The 17,586-nt window shown below is 36.3% G+C and overlaps 1 protein-coding gene across 5 annotated transcripts in view; it reads left to right on the top strand.

Annotated features, from left to right (window-relative positions):
- SLC6A15 (solute carrier family 6 member 15) overlaps window positions 1-8,809 on the top strand; it is a 45,619-nt gene extending 36,810 nt beyond the window's left edge. For 4 of the 5 annotated variants that reach the window (XM_025439119.3, XM_025439118.3, XM_025439121.3 and 1 more), the window contains exons 11-12: window positions 3,567-3,729; window positions 5,007-6,373. In XM_025439119.3, coding sequence (XP_025294904.1) covers window positions 3,567-3,729; window positions 5,007-5,378 — 535 coding nt within the window. In that variant the 3' untranslated portion in view covers window positions 5,379-6,373. Of the gene's footprint in view, window positions 1-3,566; window positions 3,730-5,006; window positions 6,374-8,355 lie in introns of those variants that run through there. The other variant, XM_049094328.1, reaches the window with a different exon arrangement.
- Window positions 8,810-17,586: the final 8,777 nt, after the last annotated feature.

Raw genomic sequence — 17,586 nt, 5'->3', positions numbered from 1 at the left:
GAAATGAGTAGAGGGAAAAATTCTTTGCAGCAAAGTCAGATCTTTTGCAGGCTCTTCTTCATTCAGTCCTTTTAATAAAGTATAGTCTCCTATTAGGTGATTAGCTAGAATTGTGTAGGCAGTAAGATAATCTAGGATTCTGGAGCTTTGATTTAATCCTAGTTATCAAATAGTAACTGCCAGGATCTGGGGAGTAGTGGCTATGGTCCAAAACCTTGTTATCTTAGGTTATTATTGCCCACATTTCACATTTCTCAGGCTTATGAGACATCACCTGGACCAGCTCATCACCTACCTGGGCGGAGGCAAACCTGGGGTCCATAGCTGTCTCTGCTGAGCTTTAAAGCCTATCTTCCCAATTACTTTACTAATCTGTTTTGTGGGAGGAATTTTATTTTACTATGCTACATAATGCCTTATTTATTATGCTACATAATGTCCTAAGTAGCAGGTCAGTTTTGGAAAATGATATATCTTGCTCTGGAGGCGTATGTGGCATTTGCTCTGCACAAACTTCATATTCATGCGGAGTCACTATTTGAATTGCTAGACGCCTAAGCCTCTAGATTATATGCCTGCTAGATGTGGAAAGTATATATACTTGGCATGAAATGAGGCATTAACGTAATCTCAGAAGAAAAAGGTTACCGGAGGTTTTGTACAATATTTTTTTAAAGTTGTTGTCTTTAGCTAACATATGGACTTCAGCAAGCTTATTAGAGGTCTGTGTAAAGTAGGGGTGAGTATGTTGCACGAAGACCAGAGTGCTCTTAAACAATGTAGGGAATATTATTGGCCTTGAAAGAGTTTCATGACAACGCTTAGAGAATGTTTTTATTAGTGTTAAACCCTCCAGGTAAGGAAGGGCGGGGGACCTACTTTTAATAATCATCTACTATATGTCAATAGTAGTGATAGCTGTCTGGCATGCATTAAATAAAATAAAAATAAAATACCCTGTGGTAACTAATATTATCCATATTACAGGTGGAAAATTGGCCTTACTTGAACAGGAGAATCAGTATATTAGCTATAGAGCCAGGACTGTTATTTAGACCTTAAATGCAAAATTAGCTTTCTCTATACTCTACCCCCAACTCCTAACTTGCACTGTGTTGGAATAGGATATCATTATTGGGCTGATCTTTGGATCGATAAGATCATAATTTCGACTTCCATTTATATAGTTTGTCATTTACAATAGGCATAGTACAAAATTCTCTTTTTAGTAGTTAGTGTCCCTAAATAATAATAGTTAATAACAGCAGGAGAAATGATACCATGACTAATAGTAGTCATTAACCTGATATCTATTAAATTTCTACTATATGTGCACCTGTTAAATTCCTACTGTATGTGAGGTAGTGTGCTCTGCATACATTGCCCACGAGCCTAACAATAACCTTCTAAGATAGAAATCTCTTTCTTAAAAATGCCAAAAAATGCTCTGCCATCTTTTAGTGTATATCTTAGTGTCTAAAAATGCAGGAAAATTCATTTCAATGGAATGTGGTTAAATCTTTGGGAAAAAAATTTTTTAAAAGGAAAGGAGCAGAATAAATCCCTATAGATAACAAAAGCATACAAGCAAAATAGATGAAAAACTAACTACATTTCAAAATGAGTTGAAATAAATTTTCCAAAAAGAAAAAGAATAGCATTTATCAGTTGTTTAAAAATCAAGAAATATGATAATTAGAGAAAAGGAAGATTTGAAAACAGGTAGTAGAACTCAGGAAGTAATTGTGAATAATAATATTCAGAAATGATGATCAAATTAAAAAGAACACAAAAGCAATAAGCACCATATCTAGTTCTACAAGAATTAGAAGGAATACTTTTTTTTAAAATCAGGAAGAAATAACAAAGGGGCTAAGGAAAAGAATAGGGACAAGTATTAAACAAAGATGACTCCACATGTGTAATGTGTACAATAAAGTCCTCTAAAAGCAGTGGCCAGAATAATACTAAACCTGTAATTCAAGAAACTTGCCTAAAATAAGAGACAACCTAAATGTTGAAGGGGCACATGACATATTTAGAAAAATAGACGTAATGGCCAAAACAGGATATAGTCTAGGCTCTTACTTTAAGACAAAAAACAAACAAAAGAAGAAGAAGAAAAAGAAAGCCATCTGGGCAAAAACAATAACCAACAAGCCAGTCAAAGTTGTTTATAAGAGAAAAATCTGATAGTCAACAAATTTCCTGTAACAATATTATGAGTTAAAATATTTACAATCTCAAGGAAGGAAAACCTAAGCCACAAATTTTTATTTTATTTTACTTTTATTTTATTTTATTTTATTTTATTTTATTTATTTATTTATTTATTTATTTATTTATTTATTTATTTATTTATTTATTTATTTTTAAAAAGATTTTACTTGTTTATTCATCACACACACACACACACACACACACAGAGGCAGAGACACAGACAGAGGGAGAAGCAGGCTTCACGCAGGGAGCCCGACGTGGGACTCGATCCTAGGACTCTAGGATCACACCCTGAGCTGAAGGCAGACGCTCAACCGCTGAGCCACCCAGACGTCCAAGCCACAGATTTTTTTTTTTTCCACAGATTTTTTAAACCAGTAAAACGCACATTCAAGTATAGTGACTATATAGCCAATTATGAACAAGAACTTAGGGGGAATATAGTTACTGTGATCTCTCTTTGAAGAATCTACTAGATAACCATCTTAACACAAACAAAACTCTACAGAAACATTGGTACGAGCACTGCTGGGTGAGCGTTAATTATCGCTAGATAAATGTCAAGGGATGTAGACTACTATGTGATGATTATATGCTTTGGCAGTTTAACATCATATACCTAACAGGGTGAACTCTATTTCACATAAATGATACTGTGATAACCTTACTTAAAACAACAACCCAAGTCTAATGGTTACCAGGTCTAAGTGGTAATTTATAGGAAATAAGAGGATCAGTTACACGTGTGAAGCAACACTGTGTAGATGCAATCAGCAAAATCCAGACTGTGAGATTACTATGAGATAGAGCGTCCAGCTGATTGAACAAAAAATTGGAAGAAATAAAAAGAAGTAGGAAGAACCTGGAGAAGAAAAATGGGTTTGAGAAACACATCAGCCAGTTGCAATGTGTGGACCTTCTTTCAATTCAGACTATGAAAAGAAGTGAAAGATTAGGTTATATAATTAGGTTAGATTATGTGAAAGATTAGGTTATATAAACACTGATTGGCTATTGGATGATATTAAATATTGCTAAGTAAAAAAAGAGATCAGGAATTTTTAATGTATTGCAGACAATATATTTATAGAATAGAAAGTCATCAATGAGGACTTTTCAGGAATTGGTTTAAGAGGGCCTTTGCTAAAAAAAAAAATAGAGGGCTTTTGCTACACAAAATATAAATGTTTCTAATTAATAGTCATCCCCCAATACAATTTTTGATTCAGCATAAAATATCACAGGGTATCATAGCTAAACCTTTGTCAAACTGTTGATATAATGCACCTTTTTAAAATATAGGAATATTAACGTGAGGCATATTTAAATGCTTTCTTTTTATTTAGGTTTATGGAAGACCTGAAGGACATGCTGGGCTTTGCTCCCAACAGATATTACTACTATATGTGGAAATACATTTCTCCCCTGATGCTATTTTCACTGCTAATGGCGAGCGTTGTGAATATGGGCTTAAGTCCCCCTGGCTATAATGCATGGGTTGAAGAGAAGGTAAAATACACATTAAGGAAATTAGATGAAAAATATATGTAAAACATTATTTTAGGGGTTTTTGTCTTTTGCTTTCTTCACAGTGTATTTTGCTGTTTAGTGAATGATGTTGTTTCTATGCCAGGATCTTGAGATTTGTCTTTTGTTTGGCCCCAAACATGTATGGTTTTGTTACACATTGTAGGTTTTTTTAATACCCGAGAAATGCTGACTTGGTCCTCACTAAAGTATCTGTGTTTATGTCACCATAGGTGACCCAATAATTATGGGGGCCTTTGATTCTAGAAAACGTATTGCCCAAACCTCCAGGAATATTTTTATATAAATGTATCATATCATATCCCAGATACTGTGTAACAAGAAAATATGAATTAGCCATTGAAGATATAATCGAAATAAATATTGAAGGAAAGTTTTGTTATCAGCGCTTTATATTAGCAATGGCTGTTTCACTGTCTGTTTTCAAGGTGCATTAGCCACATAACAATAAAGATACATGTTAATTGTCATAAAATCAGAAGGCTTGTTTTTCAGAGATACCTCTGACCTTTAACTATCCCGTGGTCAATACTCTATATAACAACAACTAAGTTCATGACTGGGGCATTCACAAGTCTGTGAACCCTTACTAATACCCTTGGGGCCAGAGGTGCTTTAAAACTTAGATTTTCAGATTTTATTTTTAGTTTTTTTAAAAGATTTTTATTCATGAGAGACACAGAGAGAGGCAGAGAAGCAGGCTCTATACAGGGAGCCCAACATGGGACTGGATCCTGGGTCTCCAGGATCAGGCCCTGGGCTGAAGGTGGCGCTAAACCGCTGGGCCACCCGGGTTGCCCAGATTTTCAGATTTTAGAAAGGCAGTGTGGCACATGTAACTTAACGACTGAGAGTAATGCTGATTTATTATTTCTCAGGGTTCTGCAGGTGAGCTGCATGGTTCTTCTCTAGGGCTTACCTGAGCTAACTCATACAGTTGATTAAACTTGAAGAGCTGGTCTCTCTATGTAATCTTTCATTCTTGGCTTCTTTCTAGCATAATGGACTCAGGGCAGCATCCTAAGAAACAGGCAGAAATTGCAAGGCCAGTAAAGCATAGCCTTGGAAGTTGATTGATGTCACTTCCACAGCCATTTTGTTGGTCAAAGCATGTCACAAGACTCTTTGCCTACAGACCTGAGAAAAATGCAGTTTTTTTTTTTTTTTCACATACTTGCAAGAAGATTATCAATGATGATTTTTTTTTTTTTTTTTTTTTTTTTTTTTGGCTTTCACAGGCATCTGAAGAATTTCTAAGCTATCCAACATGGGGACTGGTTGTCTGTATCTTGCTGATGGTCCTGGCAATACTGCCCATCCCAGCTGTCTTTATCATTCGTCGCTGCAACGTGATAGACAATAGTTCTGGTAATTTAGCATCTGTGACCTATAAGAGAGGAAGGGTTCTGAAAGAGCCTGTAAACTTAGAGGGAGATGACGCAAGCCTCATTCATGGAAAGATATCCAGCGAGATGTCATCTCCAAGTTTTGGTAAAAATATTTATCGAAAACAGAGTGGATCACCAACTCTGGACACTGCTCCCAATGGACGATATGGAATCGGGTACTTGATGGCAGACATGCCAGATATGCCAGAATCTGACTTGTAGCTGGGAGGAAAACATCAGTGGGTTCCAGTTGGTTCATTTTTATCAATGAACATTGGCTCTACTAAGAGAAGCATTAGGCTTCATTTATCAGAGGGCGATCTCAGGTGTTCCTTGGCTGTGATCTTTAATCCTTAAGTATATGTAACTTCAACTAGAGCATTCCTTCGGATTCTTTGGTTTACATTTGCGCAGAAAGGAGTTACAGACAAAGCCGATAGTGACTGAGGTCCATGTGTGTCAGAATTTTTAAAAATACTTTTGGTGTTTTTTTCAAACATTTCTAACTCAAAACAAAACAAAAAACAGATGTTACCTCAGTTTCTGATAATTTCTGGTTTAATAGTATTGGCAATCCAAGAATGGTATGATTTAAAATTTATAAGTTTGCCTTCAGGGTAATGCCCAGTATTACAATGAGCAGTTCTGTAAGTTGGTGCCTCTAAGCACATTTCCATGAATATATTGCGTCGGTAGGCTGTACTTATTTTGGTAGCACTGATACCTTCTTAGGCAATTAACTGAAGAAAACTGCAAAATATTTTCTTATGTAATGGCTGTATAGAGCAATAGTATCAAAGAATAAGGAGGCACTAATGCTGGATGACAGTTTAGATTTAGAGGTGACTGGGGATCATGTGTGTGACGGTTGTATATTTTGTGTAAAATATATGTGTGAAAATGATCTAAGAACGAGTCACTCAGCACTCTCAAGAATTATGCAGATTCTGCATTTTCCTATGCCGTGTGCCTAAAAACCTACTTGATATTTATTGTGGTTTCAAGATTACTCATAGTATATTTATATATACTTGCAATGTATATAGATGTATATTATACATCTACGTACTGATTTGAAAACTTGAAGCAAGATGGCATTTTATTTCATATCTTTCTGTTTTGCTTCTGTTTTATGCAAATATAAATCCTTTTTTAAGTGATTGTTAAGATTGTATGGCATTACATTTTAAGCTGCAAATAAATGAAGTTAAACATGATGCTTGTTCTCCATACTGATTTTTCTTGAACTGGATTATCCTGCATTTCAGTCAGCGCTTAGGCATTTCGTAATACTTAATCCTTGCATTCCAAGAGGGATTCATAGGTTGATTAATAGAGTTACCCCACTTCAGAGACAAAGGAAAAATAGTGTACTATGGTTAAATGGCGTCCTAATGTAGTCTCATGATTCTTGAAAAAGTAATCTCCTAGGAGACCATGGGTGCAGTTGACTGTTTGCGGGGTCAGTACTGTCTCCGAAGTGTGAGAAATTATGATTACTTTTTTTAATGAAACTGTTGCATCTCTGAAAGTGGATAAAGTATAGCTCCACTGAGTGCCATCTCACTAAAAGGCTTCTATTAATAACTGTTTTGCTGCTATCTTAGTCATGTTTAAATAATCGCAATGAATACAACAGCAAAATGGGGGAGGTAGTACAAACACCAGACCCATCAATGTCTTTTTGGCCCAATATGTTTGGTCTGCTAGACCTATGTTATCAGACTGCCTCACAGCATTTAAAATATAATTCCACTGGTGACTAAAACTTGTGATTTTTGTTTTTACACACTCATTAATATTATATTTTATATCACTTTAAAATTTAAAAATATTCATTGGCAGGCAATATATGTACATTTTACAGAACTCAAAATTTTTAACAATGCAATATAGAGTAAACTTCCCTCCCAACACTTCTCCTAGCCACCCAGTTCCATCCTTAAAGGCAACCACCATTACCGGTTTCTTATGTATCCTTTTGGAGATGCTCTATGCATACACATCTAGTGTTCTGCCTTCTGGATCTTACTTATTTCTATGAATAGTTTATTCTGGACAGTGTTTCATGTGAAGGCACATCTGCCTCATTATTTCAGAAGTTGAAGGAATATATCTTAGTTTTGGGTTGAAGCAATATTTTTATAGGCTTCCCCAATATTGAGAAGTTTGTAGCAAACACTGACTTTGTCTGCTGGCCTGTAGCTATCACGACTATGCACTGTCAGAGGGCACCATCCCTCTTTGCCCACTCTCTTGCCATGGCGTCTTAATCTACAGATTGGATACCTGCCTTCCAATGGTGAATAGATGTCCTCCCTTCTATTTACACAGTAAAGTGCAGGGATGCTGTACGATGGAAGAGAATCCAAACTGTTTCTAGTACCCTCACTTGGCAGATGAGGCAACTAGACAGTGAAAAGAACAGGATGGCCTCTCCTTTCTGCTTCTTTTATTCAGTCAGTTCTTCAGCTGTTAGTGTATTTACGCATTTGCTTCCCTTTCACTGAGCATCTCTTCACCAAGAATCTACCCTATTCTTAGTACTAAGCCAAAGCACTATTGTAATTAGTGTGAACTATCCATTTTTTACTCTGTTTTCTTCTCTTTGTCAGGGAGACCCCTTTCCTGCTCTTTCCCAGATGTGTAGTATTTAATCAGTAAACAGTAGTGCATATGAGCTATACCTGTTTTCGTAGTACTTTTACACCACTTTTGTAAACTCTGGCCTAAATTGTACCTGGATATAACACCGTCAAGTATTGTCTACCCTCAAATGGAAAGAAGCTGGGGAGTGTGAAAGTAGGGCTAACAGAGTATTCACAGTGGGTAAAAGGGAAGAAGTACTTGGTATTAGGTGTTAGAATCATAAGGAGGAAGTCTAGCAGTTTGGTGCAATGAAATCATGGGATGTAATCTTATGAAAGTATTTTTTGCATTTCCATGTGTTTATGTGTATGTGCATTTTTTAAAAGAAGAAGGTACTTTCATTATTGAATTTTTAGTTGGGCAAGTGATCCCAGAAAACTTAAGATTAAGAGGTAAAGTGTTTCTTAACTATAATTATGCTTTAGAGTTACTTGTGACCTTTTTAGAGACATATTTCTGACCTATTAAATGTGAATTCTTTTAGGATTGGATGCAGGACATGACTGGCTTTTTTTTTTTAAAACTTATTCTAATGTGCATTCTTGGTTAGGAACCGTGGGTATGAAGGAGATGAAAAGGACAAGTAAATGTGAATTCTAATTGTCTTCAATCAAGCAGAATGAAAATGAAGATGCTATAACTGTGATAACTGGAGAGGAAAATAATTTAGGTGGATAGAAGTTGGAAATCATAATCTAAAAAATGCTTTGAAGAGTAAAATATTTCTCCTTTGAATTTATTCTGGTCACTGTTGCCTGAACACTCCCCCCAAAGATCCATATCTATGTTCATTGTATATGAATTAAATCAATACCAATTATATGGATTTTCCCATAAATGTTAGTTGTAAATCTCTTGAGCCGTAAAGTTTTGATGGAAAACACATAAAACTCTAGAAAACTATTGGAAATATTAAAGATAACACTTTCCATAAGCTAGTCATTACTGAGCATAGCATATTTTACTTTCATAACTAACACTGAAATAAAGTGTTTCATATGTTGTTTTGCCTCAAATGACTGACTTTAAAATTGGCTTATTGTCTCCTTATTTGGCCATATGTTCACATCTAAAACACTGCCTAGAGAATGCCTATCATGCAAAGGTAAGAAGAGAAAAAAAGGCTGGGACGATATCTTGTCCTGAATTCAATGACCTTTGGATTCTGCTATTGCTTTAACACACCTGTCATTCTCAAAATCATCCTCAGAATACACACAGAGACCACCACCATGACCATCAATAACAACAACAACAACAAAAAAAACCGACTTGATTTAAAAAAAATATTTTTTTGAAAGAGCGAGAGGGAGAGGGAACAAGCACAAGTGGGGCAGAGATGGGGTGTATGTAGAGGCAGAGGGAGAAGCAGACTTTCTGCTGAGTAGGGAGTCCCATGTGGGACTCTATCCCAGGACCCTGGAATTATGACCTGAGCCAAAAGCAGATGCTTAACTGACTGAGCCACCCACGTACTTCCAAAAACACCTGATTTATACGAATAGCAAAAAACAAGCCCTGTGGTACCCATGCAATGCTGCGTGTGGTGCCATGTAAATACAAAGAACCCTGTAGATTAATAGTGGTACCCAGCTGCTATTCTTTCTCCCCATTTGCCTCTTCAGAATATATTCATATGTTGTATAGGAAGGAAGATCACAATTTTAGAAGAGAGTGGCATTTATGTGTCTGAGAATACAATTTTCTTGAGAAAAAGCCATTAAATAGTTGCAAAAATATGTCATTTTACTGTTCTTTAAAGGGATGCTTATACAAAGCAAAAAAGCAGAACACAGTACTTTAATGTACGCCAATTTGAAAAGATTGAGTAAAGCTTAACATGGTAGCAATGTGGCATTCATTTGATCTGCTTATCACTGGCGTTCACCCACATTATTGACCAGGTCAACAGAATTCATGCATGCAGGTGCCTGGCCTATATTCATTTTCCCTAGAAAAACAGCATCTCTGTTTTGTCAGGATTATGCTTTTTTCCCTCTTCATTTTAAAGTTTTACTTTAATTTGAATAAATATTAAAAGGATCAATCTGAAAACACTTGGGGTCAGTTAAGTCAATATCTGGCACAATTGAACAAAGAAGACACCCTGTCCGAGCAAGAGGGGATCTGGATGGCCCCCTTTCTCTCTGCTTAACTAATCAAATCGAAGTTTATTCATTATATAGTTTTTATTTTTTTACTTTTTCCTTATATAGTTTTTAAATACAATTTTTTGGTACAACCAACCATTCAGTTCAGCGTTTTATAAATAATCATATGAGGGTGAATCATCTCAAACCTTTTTTTCTGGGTTGCTGTATGAAGTAATGCAATATCGATGCAGACGACCAAACTAACCAACCAGTCATTTCAAATAAGAACCTCTAATCCCTATTTCCTTAGCCAAGTGAGGTCACTGATAAACTGGATTCTAAGACTTAGATTCAATAGAATTAAGTCTAATTATTTACATAATGCACTTTATCATGATGTGGAATTTATGATCTATTTTATGTTTTTACTATTTAACTTGTAACTCATAATCATTAAAAATAGAGGGCATTTTCTCATCCAAAACTCACTCTTAATTTTTTCCCACTTCTTTTTTTTATTTTTATTTTTTTAATAATAAATTTATTTTTTATTGGTGTTCAATTTTTTTCCCACTTCTTGATAAAATATTTATATTCAAACGAATCCCAATCCAAACAAGCAGATTAAGCTGCCTTCCTCTTGAATTTTTACAGATAAATTACAATAGGAAAAGAGCACACCCCTTTTGCCATCACTTTATGGTTAATTTACCTTCTGTATTGTTTTAGAAAACACAGTAGTCTATATCCTAAACTTGAATTTTTCAGTTTTTAGGTTTTTGCATTTCTAACTGTTCCAAATAAGGCTTTTTAAAACTGATTCTCTATTTTTAGGCAGAGTAAGCAAAAACGCCTTTAGAATGGGAGAGACAGAAGCATCACATTTTTTTTTTTTGTATTCTTATCACAAAAGTAAACTTTCTAATGCAGATAGTGCTGACAATCGCTAGTTCAGAGATTTTGCCACTATTAAATGAAAAAGTACCTGGAATTTCACAAGTAGTTAGTCTCAGAGGAATTGAATGCCTGTGTATGATTAAGGCACAAGCGTTTCTTCATTATGATCAAATAATTTCAGGGAATGTCAAGGGCATAAAGGAAGTTCTTGTAATGGGGAGAAAATATTTTTGGCACGAAACAGTCCTGTTTCTGAATAAAAACAATGCTGATAATTATTTGACAACAGTCTGAAAAGAGTTCTGAATCTCTGTCTTTACATCACTGTCTCAGTCATCAGAGAGGAAAGTAATTGATCTGTGAATGAGTCTTTGTCTTTTAATAGGGGGGAAAAAAAGTATCGCCTATGTGATATCATTAAAGAAAGAGAATCAGCCGCTCTGGTCTGTTCAGAGAAAGCAGGGAGATATTTCCAGCAGAAGAGCTTCCTGGTGTGCCCTAGATGAATGAACAGGCTGTAGGACTTCCCTTGCTCTTCCCAGGCGGTGATGCTCGCCACTGATCAGCCAGGCATGGCAGCCGTGTCTGCTCTTATTGATTAACTCTCAAGGCTGACTTGGAGCCTTGTGCTGTCCAGGTTTCAGATTTGTCCAGCTGGTTCCACACAAAGGAAATACTGGGAGCTGTCGCATTAGAATGTAGCCCCAACAGCAGCCCCGTCTTAAAACCTTGCATGGCAACTAATTGCAAGCAGGGTTATTGACTAGCATGGCCTATGGAAATTCTGGAAGCAGCTCCCACATGTCACTCATGTTTTATGAAGCACAACATTTCTTAGGTAATGTGGATTGGAAAGTCTAGAGACTCAGCTACTGAAAATTAGAGTTCAAAATGTTGAAAGAGAGAAGGGCTAACATTCCAGGTAAGAGCTCTGATATGGAGGCCTGGGCAACTAGGTATAGAGGACTTACCTATTGCATCCCTTTATGAACACCACTTAAGCGGGGTATTTACAGGTATTCATTGACTTACAAAAGGGCTACATCCTAATAAACTGGTTGTGAGTTGAAAATGTCATGTCAAAAATGTATCTAACCCCCTCAACATCATAGGCAGGCCCAGCCCTACTGACACTGCTCAGAACACTTACATTAGCCTACAGTTGGGCAAAATCATCTAACACAGTCTACTTTATAATAAAGTATTGAATGTCTTGTGTAGTTTACTGAACACTGAAAGTGAAAAACAGCATGGTTGTAGGCGTACAGAGTGGTTGTGGGTGGTTGTTTACCCCCATGATCATGTGGCTGCCCACTGCCTAGCATCGCAGGGACAACATGATGTCATACATCACTAGCCTGGAAAAAGCTCAAAAGTAGAAGTACGGTTTCTACTGAATGCATACGGCTTTTGCATCATCATAAAGTCAAAGCCATCATAATTTGAACCCACATAAGTCAAACCATCATTAAGCCAGGGACAATCTGTACTGTTTTCACTGAGCCTTAAAGCCAACCAGGTTTTCCTCAGGTCTTTCCTCCTACTTGTCAAGTTTGCAGCTCTACTGTCCTTCCTGCTCTCTTCTATCCTCTTTTCCTTAACACTTACCCATCAGTCAGGGAATAAATAATTAGAAAAGTTTTAGGTTATTTATTTATTTATTTATTTATTTATTTATTTATTTATTTATTAAGTTTTAGGCTTCAGCTCCACTCCCAGGAGCAGCTATCGTTTGTTAGCAAATACAGTATTTTTTTTTTTTTTAAGTAGTCTCCATGCCCAGCTCAGAGCGCAACGTGGGGCTAAACTCATGATCCTAAGATCAAGACCTGAGCTGAGACCAAGAATTGGGTGCTTAGCTGACTGAGCCACTCAGGTGCCCTTACCAGCAAGTACAGTCTTATTTAGCATTTTAAGATTTTACTTATTTATTCACGAGAAACACACAGAGAGGCAGAGACATAGGCAGAGGGAAAAGCAGGCTTGAGCCTGATGTGGGACTGGATCCTGGAACTCCCAGGATCGTTCCCTGAGCTGAAGGCAGATGCTTAGCCACTGAGCCACCCAAATGTCCTGCAAGGACAGTCTTCAATCAGTTCACACCTTTAATCCACAGTGTCTGGGAGGCAGTAGATAGGACTTCTTTTCAACTCCACTGCCACCCCCTTCTATCCAACTAAAGGAGCTTCCCTTTTTTTTTTTTTTCTGTTTTTAGGTTGAGTAACATTTTGTTAAAAAATGAATTCCAAGTTTACAAGAGGCTATATGCAAATTATATACATAATAAGAGAGAACACTTTGGTCCTGGAGTCAGATTTATTTTTTTTCTTATCACCAGTTCTACTACTTATTACTACATAACTCCACAACTCATCAAGCCAATCTGCACTTAGGTTCCCTTATCTTTAAAGTGGGATTGATAATAGTATCTACCACATGTAGTTATGAAAATTAAAGACGATAATGAGATGCAATGTGCAGCACAGTTGCTGGCCCAGATGAAGCAATCATTATATTCAGGCATTCTTCAAAGGCTGAAGATGATCCTTACGAACTTGAGGCTTTTGAGAATCCCTAAAAATCAAGCCATATATTAAGTATTTCCCTATTTTTCCTGTGTGTAATACTAGTCCTTGAGATGCCAAGGCAAATTAAGCCTGTTTGTTTAGACATGGCCAACGCATTACATACTTCTGTTCCACTCCAAATACATTTCCCAAGCCTATGCCATGTGTAAATGCAGCCACATTGGAGATACAGGGTAAATTATAAGATCCAACCAATGAATGCAGAGCTGGAGATGGAAGATGTGGCCTAAAAATTGAGTCAGAATCTAAAAAATTGGGAGCTAAGTATCAAAGGGAAAAATGATGTGTGAGGGATCAACATTTTGTGAGTGGGGATACCAAAATCCCCTTCAAACAGGAGTAGCAATGGTTTTTTTCTGTTGGCTTAAAACCAGATCAGTGCCAACCCTCCCTGCCTTCTTTCAGCATAAATACAGCCAGATGACAGATACACGTATGGAGAGCAAGATGGATGGTGGAGGTGACAGACTCAGATACTTCAAGTTAAACAAATTTTATAATCTAGAGAGCAAGAGGGAATGTTAGGGACTGGACTACATGTCTAAATTGATTCAAAATGGTTAAAAAGCAGACAAACAAGGATTCAGATGTGATAATGAAATACCACGTGTCTGGGGGCCAGATTCTTCACACAGCCTGCCAGTTTATCACCACACTCATGCACAATATCTCATCTGTGTCCAGCTAAACTCTTGAGAATCATCTGGCCAGGGAATATTTCTTCAAACACTATTATCTTGGCAAGCTAAGAAGACACTAGACTTATGAAACCTTACAAGTGCTTGGATAATTGCATTTCCCTAAATAGCCATATAGAAAATTCAGGGAGGGGAAAATACTCTGTGAAAATGGCTTGCAAAATATAATGATGGCTTTCTCTCCCAAGGCAGCTGCCTATCACTTGGTGAATTCTGTAGTGCTCTGTTGGGCTCCTGGTATGAAGGCTGCATGAAGGAAGAAGTAGGAGGGAGAATATATTCATTTTCCAGAGCTGCCAAAACAAAGTACCACAGACGAGGTGGCTTAGAGTAACAGAAATGCATTCTCTCACAGATCTGGAAGCTCCAACTCTGAAGGTTCTAGAGAAGAGTCTGTCCCATGCCTTTTCCTTGGTTCTGGTGGTGTTGGGCAATGCTGGGTGCTCCTGGACAAAGATGCATCACTGTAATATCTGTCTTCTCCATCACATGGTGTTCCCCCTTAATACGTCTCTGTATCTTCTCTTCCTATAAGAACACCAGTCCTATTGGATTAGGGCCCACCCTGATTCAGGAAGACCTCCTCTTAATTTGATTTGATCTTTGAAAACCTTATTTCTAAATAAGGTCACATTTATAGGCGCCAGGGGTTAGTACTTCAACATATATTTTTGGGAGACGCAATTTAACCCACCACAGAGAAGGTTGAGCTGTGTTCATTTATGTTCAGCTTCCCTGGTGAAATATAAATCTAACACTGTTATGAGTAATAATAGAATATAGATTTTACTGTTTTCCTTCATATTTCTGGAGGAAAATTCAGAAAACTGAAACAGTTAACTGTGTATTTCTGGTCTGATCACTCTCTCAAAAATCCTTCTAAGGCCCTATATTTCTTTTAGGATAAATTACAAACTGCTTCAGATGGTAGATCTGATTTTTCATAAGTTTCTTTCTTACCACCGGCTCATCTTTTTCCTAGCACGTTCCACACCCCACTCATATACGATCACTATATTTATGCTTCTTTGAATGTTCTAAATTCCTTCTAGCCCATTACTTTGCACATATTGTTGTATGTGTCCAGATTGCTCTCCATTCCTCCCCATTCCTCCCTTTGTCTTTGGCTAGAATCTACATATCTTTCAGTTCTCAGTTTAGAAAACATTTTCCTTTGTGGATTTGTTTGCCCTGTTTATGTACTCTGCTTACCCTTGGAACAGCGCTCATGACATTATATTCAAATTCTCTGTTTCCCACATTAGCTTCTAAATTCCCCAAGGTTAGATGTTTGTTTTATTCAAAATTATATTTCCTGGAGTCACATAGTGCTTGGCACAGACTCAACAGGCACATTTTTTTTTTCTTTTTAAAGGAAAGAGGAATAGGAGAGAAGTAGACATTGAAAGAGGAAGAAGCATTAGAGGAGAATAAACATATATCTGAATGCCACACTCTATTAAATAGGATCAACTAGTTGACCCATTCAATTTGTTCAAACTCATTAAAATGATCTAAACAGAGATGAGCTGACAATCTCTGGGTTCTTTTCAGGGATCATTGATAAATGTATCAGATCTTTATATAACTTATCTCAATCATAGAGAACCAGTAGAGTTTTGGAGTTCAACACAGGGAACAAGTGTGCCAGGGTTTAAATGCCAGCTCTGCTACTTAGTACCCAAGTGACCTTGAGTAATTCACATCTCCTTACCTCCTTTTCCTCACTTGTAAATTAGGGATGATAATGAGTGATAGTGAGTTATATATTTAGGAATGCTTTGTATCTAGAACAATGCATATCAAAAAGTACGCAGTGATAATTATTACTTTCAACATTTTCTTATTTTATCTAGTTTTTCCACCTGGATGGCTAGTAAGCAATCTTAACCAGCCAGCGTCTAAACATTAAAATAAGTATTTTCAGCCACCCTCAGAATTAGATGGGGAAATATTATACTTCAGTTTTCCATTAAATATAATACTATAATTCTGATACAAATTCGAAGGACACTTTGTGAAAAGGAAATTTGTAGAAATTTGACATTGATTAGTTCAAGGGGGAAAAATTATAAAAATAAAGTTTTTAAAATGTGTTGTGGCCAGGAAATTAATAAACTAAATGAATAGAATAGAGCATAATGAATTGAATCATATTTTAAAAATATTTTTTATTTCTACTTCAAAAGAGTAAAATCACTGGCTGTCATTCAAGTATATTCCATAAGAGGGCAGTAGCACATTTCCATATCAATAGGTTTTCAAATATTTTCATTCATATTATGTCCAAGTAAATTGACAGTAATAATTGGTGCTTTTGAAGGTGTATATTTATGTAAAAATCTTACCTTTTATGGGTTAAAGCTTTATATTTTGTACCTCTTTTACCTTGTAAATTTAAAAGAAAAAAATTTAATTCTATGTAAAAATAAAACCTTTTTAAAAATGTAAAAAGATTAACAAATGGATTCTTAAAAACAAAATACAAATAAACAATAATTAAAAAATCTTGTTTTCCTAAATAAAAGCAAATCATCAAGAAAATTGACATAATGTATTGATATCCCAATAACAATTCTGGGTGCTAATAAATATTTGGAAAACACTTTTTAAAGGTAAAATATAAGAAAAAGAGTTTATTTACTTAATGTGTGTGTATTAGTGTGTAGAATGCCATGAATCATTGAAAATAAATAGTACCTCTTTGTAATAGATAGCCTAGCAAAATAAACTTATTCACATTATTTTGTATAATGTGCTGACAGGTATGTAGCATTGATGTAGATTTATAAATTTATAATGCTTCTTTAATAGCTAGTTTAGTGGTAGCTGTGTAGGATATGATTTGGGGGTTACATATTCTTGAAGAACACAAATCTGGAGTGTTAATGCTAATATTAAGAAGAATTGAACTTGGTGTTAGTAACAATACTACCCAAAATATATTGCAGCAACAAAAACTAACATTTTTTGACTAAGGGTTTGCTACATGCCACATAAAGCTCACAGCAGTATTTTATATTTCTGATCTCATTTATTTTTCACGATGTCTATATGAATTAGCCATCTTAATGCTATGATCACCGTTTTATAATTGTGGATTAAAATCCGTTGCCCAAGTTCACAATACAGGTAAGTGTTAGAACCAGGTCTCCAGGAGCCTGAGACTTTAACCAGTTCGCTGGAATAAAGCATCAGAGATTTGACACATTTTTTTTTAAATAAGAGATTATGAAAACTAGATAGGTGACCTTTTTATACTTTTACTGATGACCAGTGTGTCCCTGTGTGAAAAGGACTGGTGGCATTTGAGTTAAGACCTAAGAATGATACTGAAGTGGTTAAAAGACATGGTGAGATTCCCTCCTTCTTTCTCTCCCCCCCCCACGTCGCCCGCCCCCCCCCCCCGCCCCATTTCCCTTTCATAGACATTGAGCTTATGCCAAGCCTGCTGGAGGATTGGTAAATACAATATAAGGAGGAGGAGAAAATAAGCTTATAAATA

This window comes from Canis lupus, chromosome 15 (genome assembly GCF_003254725.2).
Source record: "Canis lupus dingo isolate Sandy chromosome 15, ASM325472v2, whole genome shotgun sequence".
NCBI classification, from domain to species: Eukaryota; Metazoa; Chordata; class Mammalia; order Carnivora; family Canidae; genus Canis; species Canis lupus.
The sequence above is the reverse complement of the archived record's forward strand: the minus strand, read 5'-3'. Positions and strand labels throughout refer to the sequence as shown.